Source organism: Micropterus dolomieu, linkage group LG20, assembly GCF_021292245.1.
Source record: "Micropterus dolomieu isolate WLL.071019.BEF.003 ecotype Adirondacks linkage group LG20, ASM2129224v1, whole genome shotgun sequence".
Classification (NCBI taxonomy): Eukaryota; Metazoa; Chordata; class Actinopteri; order Centrarchiformes; family Centrarchidae; genus Micropterus; species Micropterus dolomieu.
The window spans coordinates 8,533,454-8,558,089 of NC_060169.1; the positions used below are offsets into that span (position 1 = coordinate 8,533,454).

Below are 24,636 nucleotides of genomic sequence, written 5' to 3' on the forward strand. Positions count from 1 at the left end.
GGGGGGGGGGGGGGTTTATGTATTTTATTATTAATATGTTTTATCTTCAGGTCTATGTGTGTTCTGCATTTTACCTGGCTTCAAGAGAATTTAAAAGCTGTATTATTCAGGGAAGATATTTATTTATAATTTATTACATAGAGTAATAAACTGTATTTCTACAAATACACTTCTTATTCATACAAGTTATTATATCCATCATTAGTACACGCTTTATTTAATGTCATATTTATAGATATGCAAGACACATTTAGGAGCAACAATCACTATTTAATGTAATATTAATGTGACATGATGTCCCACAAAGTCCTTATAAACATGTTTTACTACATTTTTTTTTGTGTGTAACTTCCACCTCCACTTTAAAGAGAGCGCAGATGTTTTCATTTCAGTCCAAAAAGTTAGAAATCCTTCTGGTGCTGTTTTAAAACCCACTGAATAAACTGGAAAACACATGTTGATCAAAGTCGAAAGTTAGAGAAAGAAACTATTTTCACCAAACTACAATTCTTTAGGGGGATGTTATCCAGATCCTTCTACATTACTAGTTGTAACAATTTTCCGCCCACACCAAAAGCTCAAAAAGAACAAAAATAAAGTTGGGATTGGGTGAACTTTCTCTTCCCTTTCTGTCTAATCAATAACTAGGTGTGGAAGTGAAGATTACACTGACCTTGACACTGTACTTGACCTTGCCAGCATAGTGTCGGATGATGAAGGCGGATTCCATGACAGCGGGAAACTCGATGTAGCTGTTCCCCTCATGCTGCCTCTTGAACTTATCCAACAAAGTCTGGTTGGTGGCTTGAGGGAAACTGAAATAAAAAGGAAAGAATATTTTGATTTGAACAACAATAGGTTTTTAATAAAAACTGTTGACACATTTGTTTAAAGCTGTCAATCGCATCATGAATACTGCAGTATAAAACCCAGTGAAAATGCTTGACAGACTGATCTAATAATCTCCACAGAAAATAATGAATTTGAGACTTTACATTTCCACCAGGCTACAATCCAGTCACAACAAGAGTTACTACGACACTACTTATGATGGACCACTGGAAACGTGGTAAGTTAACATTGTCTGATCTGCAACTAGTTTTGACATTTTATCCTCTGACACCACAGGTTGAAGATTATCCTTTAAAGATGATCTTGGCTCCGATTTCCCTCTAGTCCTTTAATATCAGCCAGCAATTCTGCAGAAAACCAACAGCTTACAGGAAGAGAAGAGAGGAAGAATGAGACACCAGGGGTTTTAGGAACAGGGTGAAACCTGAGCTACAAAATAACACAGCCAAAGACTCAGGGCTTTCCAGCTTTTCTAAGTGGAAGGAATTCGATTCAGAGTCCAAATGGAGAAGAGGGAAATAAAGGAGGAAATAGTGTTAGTAAAAATAGTCACAGTACAGACATGAACCTGAAAGGATTACATTTACAAATTTAGAGGGTTTACATTCGAGGGAACTTCATCTTACACTTTGATGACATTTTAAACACTATATTAGCAGAAATACATGGACAAATGTATTTATTGTATGTCAATGTCCCTATAATGTACAGGGGCAGTCACAAATACAACCATTTTTCTATGGAGCTTTGCAGTTATTAACATATTTCAGGTAGGCTGAAGACTACCAAGTGCCTCCTCTAAGAGTTGCTGGTCGCTTTACCTGACAGAAAGACAAGAATAGATTTCCCTTCACAATGAAAGCGCCACGAGAATGCCAGAACCACTGGATGGTTTAACACACAGAAAAATTTTATTAGTTTCCAAAGAAATGAACTAGTTAAACTCACTTGCACTCTTCATCCAGTAGGTGGAACAGTGCTGTGGGCTTCTTGCTGATCAGGTTAATGCAGCCTGTATTGTCGATGTAGTCGATGTTGTGCCAGCTGATGCCCTCTGCTCTATATTCCTCCTGCAGGGACACACAATACAAACCTTCAATTATACTTTGCTTCAAAGTATTGTAATTTGATGTACATTTCTCTGCATTTCTCATGTTGCAATTAAGTGAATATGTCAGCAGCATCTACTGTATAGAAACAGTTGTACGTGCCTAATTTCATCACATCAATATGAAACAACAGAAAGAGAAAAAGTCTTGTGTCTTAAAGTCAGGAAAAAAATAATTTTAGGCCAGAAGCCATCCAGTACATCAACATACATTGGCTCCAATAAAAATGTGAATTATCAACCTGCCATCAAAAAGAGACAACAGATCCTACAGTATGTGGATTGGGCTGTTTTAAATCTTTCAATCAAAGCAACTATGTTGTTCGTATGCATGCTTTCAAGTTGTCTCCCCACGCAGTAAAACACTCTCCAGATATGGTCCTGCCTCTTGGTGGTTTAATGATGAGAGAAGCATTCAGAGCATGCATTAGTGTTCTACCCCATACATGTTATTTTCCTGAGTTCCTGGGAAAGAGATTTAACCAATAAAGACCTTAATCCAGGGGAGGTTTAATAAAAATCACTGGAGTCTCCTTTTCTCTTGTCTCTTCTCATTACCCTAAAGTCAGAAGGCTGGGGGGAAATCAAGTTAATTATTGTTGTTTACTCCACTTTCTGTCCTGAAGACAATATAGTTACAAAAGGGAAGAGTAAGGGTAGATGAGCCTCTTCGGTATTTGGAATAATAAAACCAAATGATTAAGCCTGCTGCTGGCCATTCTTGTAGAAATAATTTGATATTTTATTAAGATTACTACAGTTTGAGAGCATACTTCTGTAGCACATTCCACTCTCGATTTATTTCACCGTTTTTAACTAAATATTCTTCAGCACCAGCTGTTACTCCCCTACTGAACAGCTCCAGCTGGTTCATCCTTTTGGATATATTACAGAATCAGAAGGAAGGGCTGTTTATTTGAGACAATGACACTGTATAGTCCATGGAAAAATATCCATTTGTCCTTAACTTCTACAGAAACATTTAAAGCAGCAACAAATGCCAACTGCGGGAAAATTGAAAATCCTAACTAAGTAGCAGTAGTAGTAGTACAACAATAGCACAAGAAGACCATCCAGTCAGCAAACTGACTCACTACTGTCAATTACAGAACAACAAATATCTAAATGTTGCCTTCATTAGTCACGATAAGGTGCTGGTCATACCACACCAAGCAGGCTGTAGCAGCAAAACCTCTGTGTGTACTGAACTAAGCAAGAGTGTGCTTTATTGCTCATAACCTCAGTTTCAATATCCCTTTTTTTAAACTCTTGTTTGATTATAAAACATTAACTTGAATGTAAAAATAAAATCTTTAACAAAAATCTTTCCTAGAAATATTGAAGGAGGAAATAACAAGATTTTAACAAAAGGTATAAGTGAATCATTTTTTTATTTGATAAGTTTTATGTTCATATGTGTACTCATGACCTATTTTGTTTTAATGTCTAGCTGCAAACCAACTGCCCTTCGGGGCAATAAAAATAAAGTTAAAGCAGTAAATATAGAACACATCTGTCTTTGCATCCTTTCACAATATCAACATTTTAGAACGTGATTATTTTTACTCTTGTGTCTTTTAATGAGAATTGAGACACACACACAGGCTGGAAAGTATAAAACAAACACCTGTGCAATATAATCCAATACAACAGCCCTGGAATAAATGTTTGTGAAGCCTATAATATTTACTTTGTGTGGGTTCTGACTCAGCTCTTTGGTAATCACAAAGCTGTGGTTTGTGGGGGTGTTGTATTGGCGTGCATTACATTGCACAGGATACTGTATTCAACTCCTCAACATGCCTTTAAATCATCTTCACAGCTGTGATTCACTCTTATTTTGATTCAACCAACAAGAAAATAAACCAAAACGTGTCTCAAAAATGTACAGACTCAGCTTCTCCAAAACTTCTCTATAGATGATATTAAAGTTTATGTTAATAGTGCTCCATAATTATATAATGAATAAAAGTCCAAAGATAAAATGTTAGTTGGAAGAAGACTCACAGGCTGCATCGCTGTAGGATATCAAACATATTTAGTCATTGAAGTCTTAATAAATAACCATCGTCAATACATTTACATATCAATATTATAATTTAACATTATTATAGAGCGACTTCTGCTGCCTATTTTCTGTCAGTGCACAAGCATTGAATGATAGGATGTAAAGTTGAGATTCTCGCTTAATTCTCATGTTCTCGCATTTGTATGCTGTTGTCCATGCAGTTGGTATGAATAAAAATTAAAACTACAAAGAAAGACTGTTGGTCAGAGTTTTTTTTAAGACTTCTACTCTGCTTGCACCATGGGAGGAAAATTGTTTTGAAACACTGAACTGATTTGAGAGGAATCCAACTGAGGATTGGCTCTTTTATGGTGTTCCATAGTTTATTAAATACATTTTATTTTCTTTATGCATACAAGATGAAGATTACAGTGATCTTAGAAAGTACTATCATTACAAGATTTAATCTCTCTCTCTCTCTCCCTGCATGTTAAACGTACTGCTGCCTTTATGTTAATCTGATGGCATTCAGTTCAGACTTGTGGCGTATTGAAAATGATACGACTTTGTTTGACTTGGTCCGGCCGAAGATTGCTGATGTGACTTTTTTACAGAAAAGTGACCAGGGTGCTTTTTCACCATTGGTTTTCAGACCAGTGGTGGAATGTGCAGTGGGGGAAAAATGATTTGATGATTATTTGTCAGTGTTTGCCCACTGACAAAGACATTATCAGTCTATAATTTTAGTGGTAGGTTTATTTGAACAGTGAGAGACAGAATAACAAAAAAAAACAAATAAAACAAATATCCATGTCAAAAATGTTATAAATTGATTTGCTTTTTAATGAGTGAAATAAGTATTTGACCCCTCTGCAAAACATGACTTAGTACTTGGTGGCAAAACCATTGATGGCAATCACAGAGGTCAGATGTTTCTTGTAGTTGGCCACCAGGTTTGCACACATCTCAAGAAAGATGTTTTCCCACTCCTCTTTGCAGATCTTCTCTTAAGTCATTAAGGTTTTGAGGACGACGTCTGGCAACTCGAACCTTCAGCTCCCTCCACAGACTTTCTATGGGATTAAGGTCTGGAGACTGGCTTGGCCACTCCAAGACCTTAATTGTGCTTCTTCTTGGCCATTTCTTTTGTTGCCTTGGCCGTGTGTTTTGGGTCATTGTCCTGCTGGATTACCTATCCACAACCCATTTTCACTGCCCTGGCTGAGTGAAGGAGGATCTCCCCCAAGATTTGACGGTGATTTGACAATCACCGTCCTTCGTCCCTTTGATACGGTGAAGTTGTCCTGTCCCCTTAGCATAAAAACACCCCCAAAGCATAATGTTTCCACCTCCATGTTTGACAGTGGGGATGGTATTCTTGGGGTCATAGGCAGCATTCCTTCTTCTCCACACACGGCGAGTTGAGTTGATGCCAAAGAGCTCGATTTTGGTCTCATCTGACCACAACACTTTCACCCAGTTCTCCTCTGAATCATTCAGATGTTCATTGGCAAACTTCAGACGGGCCTGTACATGTGCTTTCTTGAGCAGGGGGACCTTGCGGCCACTGCAGGATGTCAGTCCTTCACAGCGTAGTGTGTTACCAATTGTTTTCTTGGTGACTATGGTCCCAGCTGCCTTGAGATCACTGACAAGATCCTCCTGTGTAGTTCTGGACTGATTCCTCACCGTTCTCAAGATCATTGCAACTCCACGAGGTGAGATCTTGCATGGAGCCCCAGACCGAGGGAGATTGAGAGTTCTTTTGTGTTTCTTCCATTTGTGAATAATCGCACCAACTGTTGTCACCTTCTCATCAAGCTGCTTGGCGATTGTCAATCTTGTCCCTGACATCCTTGGACAGCTCTTTGGCCCCCCCCCCACTGTAACTAAGTACATTTAGTATAATTTAGAGGTACTTTACTATTTCTTCTATTTTATATTTTAAGATACTTTGAACTTCCACTCCACTACATCTCAGAGGTAAATTTTGTACTTTTTACTCCACTACATTTATTTGACAGCTATAGTTCCCAGTTACATTTCAGATCTCAGATTGCTCCACCTCAACCAGCTGTAACAGTATTGTTTACATGTTAATGATATAAAACTGACAACGCCCATAATGACAAACCAATAATTATACCTTTGATACACCAGATTTAAAAACAATGGTATACTGCGAATACAGAGAGATTTACATGGCGGCGATAGGCTTAATCAGCATTGTGCAAACTCATTTAGCAAGGGATTGAACAGATGTTCATGTATGTGTAAAAGTCCTACACTCTAGCTTTAAGTTCAATTTTGAATGCATTGAATTTATTTGTAATTGAGTATTTCCCTAGTGCGGTATTACTACTTTTACTAGTAAAGTAAATTATTTTAATGCTTCTAGCACCACTGACTCAGACATAAGAATGACATGTTAACTTGCAGTCACGTTAACATAAAGGGGTGAAAAGGAATTTCATAAATTATTCAGTGAAACAGAAAAGGGAGGTGTAATAAGTGCCCTAATGAGTCTGCGTATGCGTGTAAAGGTCTGTAAGTCATGTTTGAGTATTTCAGGAATTTCTCCAGTACAGAGGAATTTATGGTCTGTGTAGTACTGTAGGTAGATGAGCAACAACAGGAAGACAGGTTAAATTAACCATCAACTATTTGCTACTACTAACTTCCTCTGTCCTTCCCCATTTCTATCATGGAAATCTTTCTTCTCACCATCATGGTAAAATATTTTAAAGTTAAGAGAATAGCTACTGGCCTTCTTACCATCTTACCGTCAAGAATTATTATTTATAGTATGTAATTATACTAACGTTCTCTTATTCCATTTCATGTCTTTCAATAATGTGATGGCAGAGTGGTTGTTTGAAAACATTGGAAAATAAAGGAAAAAAAGAAATTTTTCACCCTTTAAATGACCATCAATGTGCCCTTAAGCAAACCCTTTAACCCCTAACTGCTCCAACAGTGACTCACTGGTTGACAGATGAATGGAAATATACTGTATGTAACTGTAGATGAGGGTGTGAAGCTTGCTTCAGCGGAAATATGAAGCAGCTCTTGGTTGACCTATTCTGGCTGAATCATTTTCAGAGGCTTTCAGGCTGCCTCAGTGGTCGATTTTTCCACACACGACTAATGCTGTACTGCACTTAGGCCATTATGAACTCCTATGCTCTCGGGTTCCTACGATCATGTCATCAGTTTTAATCAACTGTAATAATATCAAAACTCCATTAGTTCCTGTTCAAGCTAAGATTTTAACAAAAATGTAGATTTTATTCAATTAGTGGCCTAAACAAATTCAGGAATACTAATAGTTTTATTTAACCTTTATTTAACCAGATTGATCCATGGAAAATATTAGAAATCAATTGGAGAACACATTCATAATTTCACAGCCCTGTTCACATGCAGAGTAACTGAGTGTTGTGGAGGTCAATATATTGTAAACCATTGTTTCAACACTGGCTTAGTATATGTGACTACATCTCTGTCAAACTGAAAACACTGATGACAAAAACTTCTGTAAATGAACAGAACATAGTCACTGGTATAACTGTGCACACGCAAACACGTGTCAGACCTGAGGTACAATCAAAGTCAAGTCAAAATAGTCAAGCTGAACAGCACACGTGGGACTTTTGCCTTTTGCAGTAAATATTATTTGACCAAATGAGTCAATGTGTAAACTACATTCCAGCAGTGTTTTTACCCATCAGGAAGTTGAGAGACATCAGCTCTGTCATTATCTGTTTGAATGGTTGTTTACTGCAGGGATTCAACCTTCTGACAAAACACTTATATTTTGGGTGAATTAACTAAAAGGCTTGCACGGATTTTGCGCCTGCTAAACCTGTAGGACAAAAAGATTTGTAATTCTTAAAGCACCTGCAAAGGGTAAAATGCACCCCTAATTACACTGCGAAGAAAACAGCATCTCAGTGCTCCATTGCTATTTGCACATATTTAAATTAGGCAATATGCATACATTTGGCACAAAATTCGCCCCTTTTTATGACAAATTTACCAACACCAGTGCTAATAACCACATGCAAAAATTATTAGCATCTTCAGAGAGTTGAGCACATTTATAAAGGGTGTCACATCCAGACTTTCCAGTGATCATGGCAACAGTGATTGTAGCCAGGCGAAGCAAGAGCACATCACAGTGGGGGAGCGCACCCACACAACAATGACAAAAAAAAAACCACGAGTTAGAAAAAAACAAAAGAGTCATCCTGCAGACAGAAACAAATGAAAAAGCTGCGGGAGGTAACAGATAATTAGAATAGCTATAATTATAATTAGTATACATTCTCTTTAAAAACAAACATTTTAAGTGTGAGTGTTTGCGGCGTGTTTGCACTGTGAGATCATTAGTGCAATATCTTTTGTGAATCGGACCTTGAGATGCGGCATATAGCAGACGCAATGCACAATTCATAGTGCTATCACCAGCTGCAATTCATTCTTTGTGAATTCAATTGTCAATAACCACACATCTGTGACACAAACACACATTGTATGGGAGCACATGCAGCTGCACACATAAAGCCAAAATATGCTCAAGTAGAAAGTGCAGTAAGATTAAACTGATCCAGAAACAAATAAGAAATAGCCACTTGTAGGCAGACTGGATGTTTTGTGCATTTTCAAGGTTAAAGAGGTATAAACAACCTCTGCAGGAAATAATAATAACTAATAAAATAAAAATTAATATAAACTGAACATTTTGTTTCTTAACATTTGAATGCTTTACTTTACTCTTACTTGGCTTAATTTACAGTACAGAACAGTAAATGTCATTACACCCCACTAGTTGAAGGAGGATGTGTTGCTGATTGTAAGCATCAAAGCAGGAGTCATCTGAGACTACGAATTTAAAATAAAACTAACAAACCAATGGAATTCCATGTACAGATACTTTATCAGACTATCAATTGTTCCTGGTTCCGTTCTATAGCATTCAGTACGACAGAAGTTTATTTTTCTTTTCAGAGAAAAAAAACAGTAATTCTGTTGTCTAGATTTCCAAAAATATCTGTGAAAGATCTATGATGTTCTTTTGTCATGTTCAACCCCTGATCAGACGTCCACCTCTGGGTTTAAATATATTTTTTAAATTTGTAATGGCAGCAAAAAGGGTGTTAAGTTGCTCTTTAATAAATGTAATATTGCCGAACAGATGATGTCAAGATAAAATCTGGAGGATCAAGGAAATCCAACAGGACTGAGAGGAAAATTGTCATCCATCAAAAGAAAAACCATATATGTAATCTCATTACAAAATACTATATTTTCAGTTCACAACACAAAACAGAAGATGCAACACAGAAAAAAACAGGCTGCATTTAAAGAAAAGAACACCTTGCCAACTGTTTTGCTCGAAGCTGGCTCTAACATGACCTGGGTTAGTGCAGCGGCCAGTAGCACAGGAAGTACTGTGGGATTCTAAATGAGAATCAACAAATACTGGAAGCTGAAGTCTCAGAGTCTGTGAGAAAAAAGGAATAAGTGATCCTAAACATACCTTAAAACCAACCACGGCCTACTTACAAATGCTAAAGATTAAGGTTTTTGTAACGGCCTTTACTGGCCCCAGACCCCAGTCTGATCTAAAACATGTTTTACAAGTGGTACAACGGTTTACAAGCACAAACCATTTTACAAGGGAGGGTGGAAGAAATGTTTTGTAAGACTGTTTGCTAGTTAAAAGAAATGTTTGGGGGCAAATGAAGTACTGACTGACTAGGTGCCTAAAGTTTTGCACATTATACATTTATAGATTTCTTTCAAACTATAAAAAAGCATCTGTGGATAAAGTTTGGGTCATGATCATGTTTCTTCCCTGCAGAGGCTGCATTAAGACATATGTACATGCAACAACTTGTTTGCTTTACGAAGCTTCAAAACTGAAATTCTTGAAACCATCTTAACAAGAAAAATCTGCCAAGTCCTTAATCAACAGCATAATAATTCTGAGTTTCACTTAATCTCCAAAACAAATAAGTCTTTAAAGTCTCTCCTCCTGACATAAATCTATAGTACAAGTCTTGACATATTTATGACATGGGGGTAAGACAGGGTTTGTGAACTGCCTTTGTACTAAACAGGAATGACTGAGGACGCAGTCCCTCATGTCTCGTAATTCATGAACTGAATGAAAGCTTCTTAAACATGTCAGAGCAGGCTACTGATTCAGTCAATCTCAAGGTAAACACAATGTTTAACTTACAGGCAAATCTTACATTTCATGACTTTAAAAAGCACTTTGAAGTTAATCAGCTCACTTAAGAGAACATGCATCCTCAGTCAGGTTGGCCACAGGGAGGGGTGAGTTGAGTCATACGGCTGTCAGCTTCTACACTAAGCCCGCTGCATTATGTGATGAAGAATTCCTCCATTGTTTCTGTGTCGTAATATATGCGCACTGCGTGGCCTGATAAGGATGAGGGTTTCCTTGGAAATGGTCGCAGCCCAAGAACTTAAGTGGGCAGATCTACAATATTTTAAAATAACAGTCGCAGTAATACAGAAGCTCAGAAGTTCAGCTTCCGGTCAAAGCCTAAGATAGAAAGACAGTTCCTAAGAGTCATCAACTTTGAGAAGGAGGAATATTTAAGAGACGTCTTACTTGTTCAAGCTTAAAGATGTGCTGGTTGAAGTAGTGCTGGAGACGTTCGTTGGCAAAGTTGATGCAGAACTGTTCGAAACTGTTGTTCTCGTAATCCTCAAAACCAAATATGTCAAGTACTCCAATGGACAAGATCTGGAGAAGACAAACAAACACAACATAACATTTTCTTTTTAAATCTTTAATCTTAAAATGTTGCTCATCAATGATTGAAAAGTTTGTTTTTTTGAAATTCTCCAGTATGAGTATTTAAAAATCTCAGAAAGTGTTACATCTAAAAGTTGACTATGTTGTCATTAAAGGTCTTAAATGTTCTCAGCAGTGACTTTTAGAGTAAAAGTGACAATTTTCCAGCCATAATTTCATAAAAATATTTTAAGTGACAGTTACTATATTCAGATTTTCCATTCTTCCATGAAGAATCTTTAAGAATACAACTCACTCATGTCTTGATCTCCTGTCTGATTTGTGAAGTTAACTCTATTACACATGATTGTGACAGCTGATGTGTTTGTGTCATCCTACCTTGGTGGTTTCCACCAGGTCCTTGATGTTGAGCAGAGCATGGTTGATCCTGAAGACAATCCAGTCAAACAGAGCACTGTACAGGGACTTTGCCATGGAGTCTCGCACCGTACCAGCCTAGAGGTGGACACATACAGTATTCTCTTTAGTGTTACTCCCACTGGTAATATTTCAGTTTACAACATTTTATTGATTAAGAAGAGAGAAGTATGAGGGATACAACTATTTCCATGGACAGTGTTACAGGAGAGAAACTAATTTATTCCACTGTCCTTTTACTATATATGCTTATGTTTTTATTTGTAACTGTATCTGTAACATTTCCATTTTTATTTGTTTCCTTGTTATCTAGCACTAGCAATTTTTTTGGCAAAGTGATACCTTAAAGGAACATTTCAACATTTTTGGAAATACGCTTATTTGCTTTCTTGCAGAGTAAGAGGAGAAGCTTGAAACCACTCCCCCTGCAGCTCTAAAGCTTACTAATTAACATGCCCTATCTAATTGTTTAATCCAAAAATGACATAAAAAACATTTAAACAAAAGCCATTTTGTGGGTGGTTATGTGTCAGACTATCCCTGCCACGAAATAGTGCAGCGTATAACCCCCTATAAAGAAACAAGATACAACATGTTAACTACTGCTGGGAGGGGGATTGTGTTACTTTGCAGAGGACTAGGCTGGCTGTTTCTGACTGTTTCTGGTCTTTATCCTGCTTCATATTTAATGCACGGACATGAGAGTCTGATCTTCTTGAGCTTAACTCTCAGCAAGAAAGCAAATAAGCACATTTCCCATAATGTCCAACTTTTCCTTAAAGTTTGTGACACTTATCTGTGCAGTGCCAGAGGTTTGAAGAATCATCCATTACTTTAGGTGCCAAATGATGCTTGATTCAAGTCCAGGCATCATTTCTGTGTCACCCGCTCAAGCTCAACGTTCCACACATCTGTCTTATACATTACAGCTTGGCCTTGCAACACTGTACTTTTGTACAGGTTGAGCATTAAAAAACACAGTGAATGGAGGCATTTAAAGATAGAAAATAAAATGGATTTATATCAAGGTCTAAATTTGAAACTCAGACAAGGGTCCAGTCTGAAAAAGGTTATTAAAAAAGGAGTCAAGATGTGCAGACAGTTGTATTTCTCCTTCATAATCAAACATTTATAGTTTTACCTGATGGTAAATCACATGTTCACTGTACTGTAAGAAGCCACTGCACTCATAAAGGAAAATGTAGAATGGGTTGTCCTAAAATGTAAAAACAGGAATAACCAGACATCTCTACCACCCAAACATATCTCTAGCACTGACATTCTGTACTGAAACTTTGGCACAAATGTCAACATTACAGACATGCTGGCAGACTGCACTGTGTCACAGCATGGTGCCCTTGAGCCATTATTAATGTCATTAGCCAGCCTAACACTCATCAGGTTGACTCTTGAGATCTGGCAATCCAATTGAGTATAGCACAGTATGTATGATCTACCAAGCTCTGATAGACGAGGTTGCAGAATGTTAAAATTTCAGTCATGGGCTAATGGATATATCAGCTTTAATAGGCTAAACACAGCTCTGCTGCTGGTAAAGTCCAAGATAATATTCAGATGACAAACATTACATATTTGGATAATGTAGAAGTTGTCTTCCTAATGTCACTTTAGTTACTTTCATAGTCGTAAACATTATGTTGCCCACTATTTTAAAACCTGGTGTAGACTGATAAAGAATACTGAGCTGGATCAATGTTATGTATTCTTTCAAAAACACAGATTACTTGACAAAAACACTCTGATTCTCGTATCCGCTGGAAAGATTTGACCTTGCTGCAGCATAGGTTAGCCGTGGTCTTCAGAAGCAAAACAAACCATAAAGTGGCCACTCAAAGTTAAAATTCCTTCGTTTCTAAATAATTAACCAGGATATTTTTAGCGACCTCAGACGAAATATGCCTTCCATGAGTCAGGACAGATATTATTTTGAACTCCATACATACTATGGTCTAATGACCCATAAGCTTTTCATTATTTAAAGGAAGTTGGACTTAAAACATTCCGAGGAAGGAAAAAGCCTCATAACTTTGACCAAATGGAGAAAACTCATTACAGAAATGCTCAGATTTCTTTGAGGTTTTCAAGTGTATGATTTCAGTTAACAGGCAATGAGATTGTTGTGACTGTTAGAGCAATATTTACACAGAGACCACCCAGTGCGCTACCAAAACAATCACTGTTTGTTCATATGAAATGGCTCCTAAATATCTAACAGGCCATTATGAGGTTGTTGCAGTTTTGATGGGACTGTAACGCGCCACCATCTGATGGGAGAGTTTGTGGTAAAACACTGCTGAGACGGTTTCTCTGGGTGAATATACTGTGAGCAATTTGTACAGGAAAATAAAATAATCATTGGACTGTATGCGCACCAGAAAATACTTGGACAACACAGGGAAATGAAATATTTAGGCATGACAACGAGCTTGAAAGTTAACAAAACCTGTGTGAATTACAGTAACTGACAGGCATGTCAGATGTGAATCCTGTGTATCCATGTTGTTTGCTCTTCTCTTTTCAGATGGCTCTCATCTACAGACCATGACGTGTGTTTGTTTTCAGAGCGGGGGTCCCAATGAAAACTCTAGAGGGACTTGAAATGCCTTCCCTTCTTTCCAAACAGACTGAAGGGCTTGTGCATGTGTGTGTTTCTAAGTGTGTGCTGGTGTGACTGTGTGTTCATGTGTGTTCATGTGTGGCCACAGACTCAAAGAGCTGCAGAGAGCGAGAGAGCGAGAGAGCAGGAGTAGATCCGGCAATGTCCTGTAAACATGGCTAGGTCAGACTGAAGAGACGAAGCGGTTATTGAATTGGCAAAATGCCTTTAGTCGGACTTTGAGTATGATATTTTGTTTAAAATCATACACTCATACAAAAATCTATGTATGTTTAGATCTGACTTTATTACCGTACTGCAGTATATAATATGAACTATAAACCAATCTTCATAGTTTACCATTTTTTAAGTCAGTATGTAAGAAATTTAAATATTGAACTGTTTTACAATAACAAAAAGTGATAAAGTACTTAAACCATTGGGCGTCAGTACTTGGAAGTTCAAATCCCACAGCCAATCAGACTTCACAAAGAGACAGCAAACTGTCTTTCCAAAAACGAGTTCTTCTTGGAGCCGTTTCACAATTAGTACATTTTTTCCCCAGCTGTCAGCAGTCCCGTCATATAGTGTTATTGTGGGACACTACAGTGCAATACTGGAAACACGGAAATCTACTTTTATTTTAGTAGTAGTAGTATGTCTTGAGTAATCTTTTTACTTTTTAAACACACTAGAGAAATCAAAAGCTGCTGTGGTGTACAACAACAAATTTAAACTTACTTGGCCTAAAAACTACGTTTCAACAAAATGTAACATAAGTGTGGACTCAAAACATTTTTAGCTATTGACACTCTTTGGAAGTGATGGTCGATGGAAATAACATAGGTATTGATCACTTACGATAAGTACTACTGACTGCACTGAACAAGTATAATTTTCCAGATTTTCCCTGGTCTACTCATACTTCGGAGCAGGAAAGCAGCATGCTTGTTTTTCTACATGTAAGGACTTCCACCATCTGGAACTTCGATTGTGTTTTTTTCCTGTATTTGCATGTCTAAATTCAGCATGTTTTAATACTGCACTAGTTTAATATTTAATGTTAGCACTATAGGAGAACAGTCTCACCTCGGCAAGTTTGTAAGGAACAATCAGCTTCTCTCCAACAGTAACGGTCTTCCGTGTTGTTAGAGCTTCGAACAGCATCTCTTCTTTGACCTGGTCACAACAGCGAGAGACAAAGTAAAATGAGTTACATCCCCACTGAAAAGATGACAAACTCATCATTTAATACAGTGTATTTATGTGTACACTTTTATCCAAAATAACAGCAACATTTTGTACTGTGAGTGACTTGAGAATCATGAATCATCACAGAGTTTTGAATTGTTCGAAGGAAATCTGACACTTTCTATTCAAGTTCCCTTTCATCTTTAACAGCGTTAAAGTACTGGGTGAAAGATTGAAGAGGTGCTTTTAAAAATCTACAGCACCAACATTCACGGTTCTGAAAACTGTCCTCTCCTTATCAGTTTTTAGTGTCCCACAAAAATCCCGTTAGTACAGAAGTTAGGTTAAAAGGAGAGATGTGATGGTTCTGCAACAAACACACAGCTACTAAATTGTATTAAGGAAGTTGAATACAATGAGAGCCTAGTCACTAAATTGGCTAATGATCCATAAATCATAATTATGTAATACAATACTTAAACCACATAACTAGGATAATATCAAACTGTCACTTGTAATGTACACACAAGGGCCCCTCATGTATTTATTAACTACTTCAGACTCCTTTAGATGGACAGTAATATGCAGAGTTTGTCTCAACCTTCCCAACATCACTCGACAAAGTTAACACAGTTAGTGATAAACTTTGTGACTTATGAGATAAAGCCCAGTCACTTTGAAACAAGAGTCTTGTATGTATCGACACATAATTAGTCTGCTGAGGAACACATGCAAATGACTGACTTAGTGACTAACTCAGAGACAGACAGAATGCATGTAAGAATAAGTGCTGGCGGACAAGTCCTGTTGAACTTCCTGTCACTGGGAACTTATTTATTCAACAAATAGAAAGGTGTCTTTGTACATGATATAATTTAGAGTAATAAATAAAGCTAAATCATTTTAATTCAACCAAACTTTTACATAAGGCGGCAATATTTAAACCAGTCACTGTTTTTTCTGATCTTTATGATTTTTTGCAATTATGAAAAGTCTCTTCTTATTGTTTTTTGGCAATACAAGCCAACAAGAAACGCAGTCAAAGCAGTTGTATCACACTAGACCTCGACAGCATCCGTCTTTTTTGATGTAAACACACATTTTAAGAATGTGCAGCAATAAAAACTCCCACGTATAATATTTTACCTCCAGCAGTTCTGAGACGACAGGCAGCACCTCTGGGTTACAGATATCAATAGAGTCGTCCCTGTAGGTTTTCCTCTTATAGCGGATGTTGCCAAGGTGAAGGATGGCCGACAGCAGGGAGAAGATCCTAAACAGTTCAGGACACGTTAAAGAGATGCACAGCACTGGAAAAATACTGTGGAACTGTCTGTAGCTGCAGTTACTCTCAATCTGTGGGATCCTTTGATTTTATTCATTCAGACTTGATTGAAATAATGATAAAATTGAAAGTGAGATTATGTTACTGGTGACTGCAGACTTGAAAATGTGGTGGAAAACAAGGCTGGGGTGTCAACAAATGATATACTGTATTTATAGGTACTGTTCAGTATATATGCGACTCCTGTTTTTATTGTAATGATAATTTCTTCTTTGCAGACTGTGTGTGTCACTCACTGTTTCCGCGTGGCAGGAAGAAAGCCCACCATCTCCATGGCCAGCTGAAGCCTCTCAAAGTCATGCTTCAGGTCTTCCCCTTCAACTGTGAAGCAGTCCTGCAAAAAAGCAACAACCTGGTGTTATCAGACTTACACAGCAGCTGTTACAACACACCGGCCTGGAAGCCAAAAGAGCAAATGACAAGTCACTATGAAGTTTAGAAGGACTTACTAAAGACTGTTGACATACACCGTGCCCAAATGTTTTTCATGTTTACAGTGTGTCTAACAAAGATGCTTAAAATAGTTTCTTAGTTTACTTTGCAGCTGAAACAAAAAAAAAAAACAGATTGGCCTGAAGCAGACAAAATGAATGACTCATACTAAAATAAGCTATCATTAAGAGGCTTGGCGGTCAAACACAGCAGCAACAAATTTCAGTCTGATGTGCTGAGCGTCTCATGAACTGCATCTTGTGCAGATTCTGCTCATGTAGTGGAAAATGGCCTGGCTTCCCCTTTAAACCAATCCACAGAAATTTGGCAAGCTGGCAAAAGAGCCGAGAGGAGCTCCAATTTATTTCCTGTGTTTGAGTCATTGACGACAAGCTAAACTAGCATGGGGGAGACACAGGAGGAGCTTGTTTTGATGCAACAACAGTTGTGTGTGCAGAAAGGCGCTTATATGTGCAAGTTTACATAAGAAAGCATATTTAATACACATGAAGACCAGATGTCACTGACAACACAGGCGCTAGAATCCTGAAGTTATTACAAAAAACAAATGTATTAAATACTATGTATCAAATAACAGAAATATATTTTAGCAAGCAAATGCACACGAGAATCACTAAACTTGTGGATAAATGTGGATATGGATTAGTTGTTTATGACAAGAGCATAGAGCTTTTCCCAGACATGAAACACATGCTTTGATGTAACTACATAACTACACAGTCTTTCACTACATAAACCCACCGTAATGTGAGGTCTGCACTTTGCTCTTTATGGGCCCATTCCACTATGGCTGCCATAATTATCACATACCGAGGCCTCAGAAAGACACACACTCCAAATGTGAGACTCAAACTTAAACCAACGTGACTCGTTCTTGCCTCCCTCACTCTCTGCTTTTACGGCAGAGACTCACACTGACCTATTAACGACTCTAGTGTTACATTTCCATGGCAGGAAAATCTACATTCATTTAAAAAAAAAAAACATTTCTTAAAACTTATTTCCAGTGAAAACAATTTACCAATGTAGTAAAAAGGTGTTAGAGGATTCCAGATGTTATTAAAAAACATAAAACATCATCATAATGATTAAAATACATCAGTTCAGAATAAGATTTCCTGACATGATGTGTGATCATACAGTTTTCCCTGCTGTGTTGAAAAAAAATTAAACAAATGTCAAATTCAGAAATACTGAAATACGCATTAATTCCTTTTTATATTACTCATCATAGATCACTGCTGCAGTGCTAATGACACTGAAGGCACTGCATATTTATAATTTTTCTATTATATTATGCATGTATACCATATACAGTTAACTCACTGAGGTAGAAGGAGCAGAAAATGAATCAACTGTAACTCAAGAATCAACATGCAGTGTTACATACATGTGTTAATGAACAGAAACTTTAATGCCCACCACAAAAATAACATAAATAAAAATCCCAACACAAATCACAGAAGAGTTTTTTGATCATTGACATTGTGCAATCTCAGCATTTTTGCTGCAGAGCGGTGAGTGTGATTTGAATCAGATACAGTGACAAGAGGTGAGGGTGTGTCTTTGGGCAAATAACTTGTGGCAACACAGAGGTATGAGCATAAAAAAAATATACCGTAGCGCAGTCGTTAACTTGTTAGTGAACAATGTCTTTGATTGAAACTCAGTCCATTGTTCAAAAACTCACACGTCTTGTAGTTGAAATGCATTATGTTCTATTCAGGCCACGTTTTGAGAGATACTGTACTGTTAAGTCTGTTGAATGATGATTCTAGAAAGATGCCATTCTCTTTTATTCTTTCTGACCTTGGGTAATTTACTAGCTCACTGTTTTACCTATGGTTCTAATTTATAACTGTTTCCTACTATGTGTTGTGTCCCTAATCCACAGTAACCAGAACTATCGCTTGCATTTCTACAAGAAGGTAATCTATTGTACAGAAAGGAAAGTATGATTGGCTTTAAATGGAAGTATTGTCTTTGAGATTTGTTTGTTTGCCACACATGTTTCACTGTCTGTCTGTTGGATTTATTAACATGACATGATTTAAGTCAAGTGTCTACGTTAACTTGATCTTAATATGTAGTCTTAGTCATCACTGAGCAGCAGTGTCAGCCCCTCCTAAGCCTGAGCCTAAGAGCCTTTGCCAAATGTCATTCAGTAAATGTGACGTAAATGATACAAAAAAAGCCTGGAAACAAAATCCTATAGTTACTGATATAATTTCAGGTCTTTGAGAAATGTTCAGCCATTGTAATAGAATATGGGAGATGACAAGAAAAAAATATCTCAATATAAAGTCATGGCACCTGCAGTGGTTTTAAAGTAACTTAATGAGGACCTCATCTTAAGCATGGGAGATTTCACTATTGGTAGTAAAAAACACTGCACTGTCAATGATCAAAAAAAGTCACACAGGTTACAGCAATACAGGCAGCTACAGTGGCCAGGATATGACTAGACATACCAACATAACTCAGAGGAGCAGCACAACAGGAAAAAGCGAAAAACAAACAAAGCTAAAATAAACGCTACCCAAACCAAACCAGGAAAGCAACAAAATGAGCAGAGGTGGGTGGGTAGGTGGGGGGTGCAACTGTGCAGGGAAAGTGTGGCTTGAGCTGCAAGTGCTCAGGTGACTTCTCCAACATGTACAGACAAAAGGGCGGTACACACACAGCTAAGGCACAGATACTGACCGGTTCACTCTCACTGTAACTGTCCCAGTGCAGTTGGCGGGTTGACTTTGTCATCTGGAAATGTTAAGGCAGAGTTTACAGGGGGCTGGGTTACGGTTACACAGCAGCATTCCAATGACAACACATACCGTACCGATTTATGCGCCACAAACAGTGATGGAAGGACGTGCTGTTAAGACACAAGCGATGGCTGAACTTTACAGCTCTGTTCATTACATACAGACACACACTCACAATCAGACACAAGTCAAACATTCAAAGGCATATAGACACTGATGAGACAGATGTATGCACACAAAAAGCATTCACAGACACTAAATAAGGATAAGTCATGACTAAGTCATTAAAGCAGAGTCAGAAGGTGGAATGAAGCTGCAGATTTGTAACACAGATGTTCAGTTCAGAATGAATGATTGGCATACTTTGAGTTTTTAGGGCTGATTTCCCTTTACGTAGATAAGGCATCAAAACCTACTTGCAGACATGTTAAACTTGCTTGAGAATCTTGGAATCTACCACAGCGTTCAGCTTCAGTTTTTTAAAGTAACTTTTGCACTGCGTGGTGTTCCAGTTTGTGATCAGGAACTGTTTTAAAATTTGTCTGTTTGGAAAGGCAAATACCATCTGAGATTTCAGAATCTGCTGTTGAAAAGCAACATTTGTAATAAACAAGCTTTGTAATAAGCAGATTCACATGATCCTGTTTGCTACAAAATCAGAAAATCAAGCTAAAAGCCTAAGGCTTGCTTTGGACATTGTTCAGTTAAAGGTAGAGTGGGTAGAATTTAGTGACATCTAGCAGTCTCTAGCTATAAAGGGCTCATTCTAAGGTAACGAAAACAATGATTCTTATTTTCAGCTGATCAATGGAAACGTATTTATGATTATTATATTCCATTTTAGCCATATTCTGCCAATACATCTTCCCGGACCTTTAAATGCACATTTATTGTTAATGAGCTAACTGAAAGATGCAGAGTGAGTTATGATTAAGGACCAAGGTGTGAACAATGAATGAAAACAGCACAATAGGGTGAGAGAGATGCAATGCAAGTGCAGGGCAGAGAAAGAACAGAGTGCAAGAGTGTGTTTATGTATTTATGTTTGCATGCGTGTTTGTGTGTTTGCATGTGCATGTCAGTGGCTGGGAGGAATGAAAGGAATTCTCTGCTCTCTTCTGCGTAGGCGTAAGGATTTTGAAGGAGAGGTGCACATCCTTGGTTGTCTTGGTGTGACTGTCAAAGCTCGGAAAAAAAGACGTAACACGCTTTACACAACATCCACATTCCATACATTTAAAGTGTGAGTATGTGTTATTATTTAATATGCCTTTGTTTCATGGTTATGTGAAACCTGTTTTCAATGTGGGCAAAGCAAGTAACAAAAACAAATGACAAACACTATGTTTGTCTCCATCTTTGTGTGTGTTTGTCAGTGGTGGTGTAGGGGTGAGGATGTGTGTGTGAGTGAGTGAATGAAAAAGCCACCAACAGTGGAATGTGTTTCCTTTGTGTCCTGATTTTCTCTCTTTCCTGTTTGCAGAGACACAGAGGTGACTGTACTTGATTTGCTAGGTTCTTAGAACTGGAAGAAGACACCAATACAGACACAGACAAACATACACAACTCTAAATTATGGCAAAAACATCACAACACATAACCCAAAACACAGAGACATTAAAAAAAACAGACAACGATCAGTGTAGGACAAACCTAGGCAAGATTACTTAAAATAAATAAGTTTATTTTGTCTGATCATGAAGCTCCCACCTGACTGAGGTAATGGTACTCTTCAGGCTTCTTGAGATGAAAGGCTTTCCTCTCTTCTTCACTCGATCCTGCCAGCAGGTAGTAAAACACATGGTAGTTTCTAAAAAACAGATTTAAAAAAGGGTTAAATAATTAATTTCCATTTATGGTTAGTTAAATTTAAACTAACCATTTAAACTAAAAACAAGCTTTATTGTTACCTAATCCAAATGTGTTTTTATGAGCATACCATGTAAAAAAACATTACTAACTAATGACACACACTAGTAATAATAATGCTGTGACCTAAATAAAACTGTACGGTGGTCATTTTAAGCGTGCCTTCAGTTAGGAAGTTAACTTTTCACATGTTAGCTTACAATAGTAGTTGCGTAGCAGTTAATGTTAGGATAAAATGCTAAAAGAAATGCTAAATACCAAAATGTTAGTTAGTAACAGCAGAACATTTATATGTGCAGAGTTAGCATGGCAGACTGCTAATGTTTTGTTTATTATGTTGTCATGCAAACAGCCTAGTAACACCCGGTAACACCCTTACATTTAGCATATTCAACAACCGCATGTTTAGCATGTTAGACTGTCAGCAAGGTAATGTCAGCAATTTAGCATGAAAAGTTGGTATTAAATTAAACTACAAAGAGAGAAATGACTATGGGAAATCTGTTATTGATTTTAGAGGTATCATCTTGTTAACTGAGAAACTTGGTGCTAAAGAAAACATCAGGTGTTCACCAAAGATCTAGAGAGTGTGAATGTCTCTACCTTTTGTGGCAAACAGTCCATTACTTGCAGGGACAGAACAATGTATTACTGATTCCCTAGAGCCACAATGCTAATGTGGCTTAAACAAAACCAAAAGCTAGAAAAAGAACTATGACAGCTGTGGTATATCATCTTGTTTGTGTGTATGAGTGTGTTTGTATTTCCCACAGGATTTTAAGAGACTGTGGTGGGTGGGCCTTGGACCCTCTTGATTCTTCACCTGGAAGAATATTTTGTACATTTTAACGTTAAATGCATAATTTGGTGCAAAAATATTGAGGTTATCTATGAAAAACTCTGCACTCTTGTAAACAATGTTGTGCTCTAGTAAACTATTTAAACATAAACCCATTGTTTAGCTATAAATGGTGATGAAACAACAAAAGTCAACCCTAAATCAAAGAATACAAAATAGAATAGAAAAATAAGTAATTTCCTTAACATTTTATTGTTGTTTTCTTTTTACTTTAAATGGACAAATGATATTTTTTATATTTTCTGTGAATATAATCCAATTAATCTTATTTCCTTACTGTATAGACACCTTATTTTGAAAACCGAGCGTTGTCACATGTGTATCCTCACGCTAAAATCATCAAGTCCGACCCAGTTTGATAAATTATGTTGTATGTGGTTCTTGTGTCGCGTAACATGAAGACTTCATAGGCCTCTCTTCAGGTAGGACTCTCATACTGCAACACTTGTCTTTATAAAAAGAGAAAATGACAAAGTCGCTAACCTGCCTGTCAGCTCGCACTGGTCCGTTGCAGTGGATTTACCATAAAGGCTTTAATACATGCTCTCTCCAAATTTAGGCGCGGCTAGCTTAATCGCCTTCTCACAAACGAGTGACAGAAACATACCGTTAACGTTACCGTAGTTAACTCAAGAGAAAAGTGGTTGTCTCGAGACGGATGCCAAAGTGTGTGCGACCTTACAGATTACGTCATCGCTGACGTAATTGCTGACGTAATCTGCACTCTGCGCATGCGTTGGCATCTGTAGCTACCTGTCAGAAGCTCCGAGGAAATCAGGTCAGCTTAGTCAGTGAACTCCCTTTTTAAAACATACTTTTATAGGAGAGCCTTTCCTGATCTTCCATCCATTGTCAACCGCTTATCCTGCATACAGGGTCGCGGGGGGGCTGGAGTCAATCCCAGCAGACATCGGGCGCAAGGCGGGGTACACCCTGGACAGGTCGCCAGTCCATCGCAGGGCCACACATAAACTAACAACCACTCACGCTCACACTCACACCTAAGGACAATTTAGGGTCGCCAATTAACCTAGACTGCATGTCTTTGGATGGTGGGAGGAAGCCGGAGCACCCGGAGAGAACCCACGCAGACACGGGGAGAACATGCAAACTCCACACAGAAAGGCCAGGGCAACCGGGGTTTGAACCCACGACCTTCTTGCTGTGAGGCGATTTTTATATTTATCTTAAATGTGTATTTTAGTCTTTTCAATGTTTTCATGCTTTTATCTTGTATTGTTTTTGTATTATTGTCTCTTGGGTATTATTGTCTTTACACTTGTTAAAGCACTTTGTAACTTGTTTTTGAAAAGTGCTCTACAAATAAAGATTATTATTATTACAGCAGCGCAGAGCAGCGCCCACAAAACACAACGTTAGAGGTCTGTAATGTTATTATGAGATGTGTAAAAATATTTTCGGTGCATTTTGAAACTATGGTGGGGCAAATTAGACTGTGGCAGTCCGCCATAGTCTCTTTTATTAATGGGAAACACTGTGTGTGCACTTTTACTATGACAGCATCTCGCTGCATAAAGGTTAGTGGTCAAAAGTGTGCAGCAGCTGTGTGGCCAAGGGCCTCTTGGAATACACACACAGACACACACACACACAGACACACGCGCTTTATGGTCCTGAAGTCAGCAATCCATCTCGATAAGAGGTTGCTGATGCAGGGGTCCCCCTGCGAGCCCCCCCATGGAGAGGTTAACCCTTGCCCCACCGTCCAGCCTATCCAACACATTAGTGTCATCCCCACTTAAGACCTCAATTCACTTCATGGATCTCACTTTGGGGAAACTCAGATAAAAAGGCTTTCTGAGTTAAATTTACTCAGATGCACATTTTTTTTGCCAAAACTCAAACCATTTATTTTATAATTGCTGCTAGCACCATTTTTCTAAGTTAGTAAATAAAGTTTTCGCTGCTCCCTAGGCTTGGAACCGGTTGCAAAATCACCTGAATCTTCAGGAGCTGCTCTCACTGGATGCATTTAAAGTGATTGTAAATGACTTTGAAGCAGTTCCATCTGGCTGTAGATGTTTTGCCATCTTATAATTCTGTATTTGTTTCTTGTTTTGTTATTGTTATAGTTGTTTGTTTGTTTTTTAAATTTTGTTTGTCTGCAACTGTGTTATTTGTGCAGCTGCCTTTCTTGGCCAGGATACTCTTGATAAATAGATTTAGATTTTTAATCTAAGTCTTTTACTCCTGGTTAAAGGTTACATTAAAAAAGGTTTTAAGCAAAGTACAGTTCAAATGTACTGAATCAATATACAAGATTGTGCTGGAATTGCAAAGATTAACGCAACTTAGTTTGTTGAAACATTGTCCAATTGTGGGACCTTAAACATCATCCAT

The 24,636-nt window shown here is 37.8% G+C and overlaps 2 protein-coding genes across 18 annotated transcripts in view; both read right to left on the minus strand.

The window, feature by feature from the left end:
* Positions 1–24,636, minus strand: part of neo1a (neogenin 1a) — a 629,602-nt gene that overhangs the window by 251,731 nt on the left and 353,235 nt on the right. The window lies entirely within an intron of this gene.
* myo9aa (myosin IXAa) overlaps positions 1–24,636 on the minus strand; it is an 84,116-nt gene that overhangs the window by 29,043 nt on the left and 30,437 nt on the right. For 5 of the 7 annotated variants that reach the window (XM_046033327.1, XM_046033326.1, XM_046033324.1 and 2 more), the window contains exons 4-12: positions 21,258–21,357; positions 19,488–19,541; positions 16,568–16,665; positions 16,133–16,259; positions 14,885–14,974; positions 11,140–11,256; positions 10,615–10,749; positions 1,801–1,922; positions 674–815 (exon numbers count right to left, since the gene is read on the minus strand). In XM_046033327.1, coding sequence (XP_045889283.1) covers positions 674–815; positions 1,801–1,922; positions 10,615–10,749; positions 11,140–11,256; positions 14,885–14,974; positions 16,133–16,259; positions 16,568–16,665; positions 19,488–19,541; positions 21,258–21,357 — 985 coding nt within the window. Of the gene's footprint in view, positions 1–673; positions 816–1,800; positions 1,923–10,614; positions 10,750–11,139; positions 11,257–14,884; positions 14,975–16,132; positions 16,260–16,567; positions 16,666–19,487; positions 19,542–21,257; positions 21,358–22,758; positions 22,880–24,636 lie in introns of those variants that run through there. The other 2 variants (XM_046033329.1, XM_046033325.1) reach the window with 2 other exon arrangements.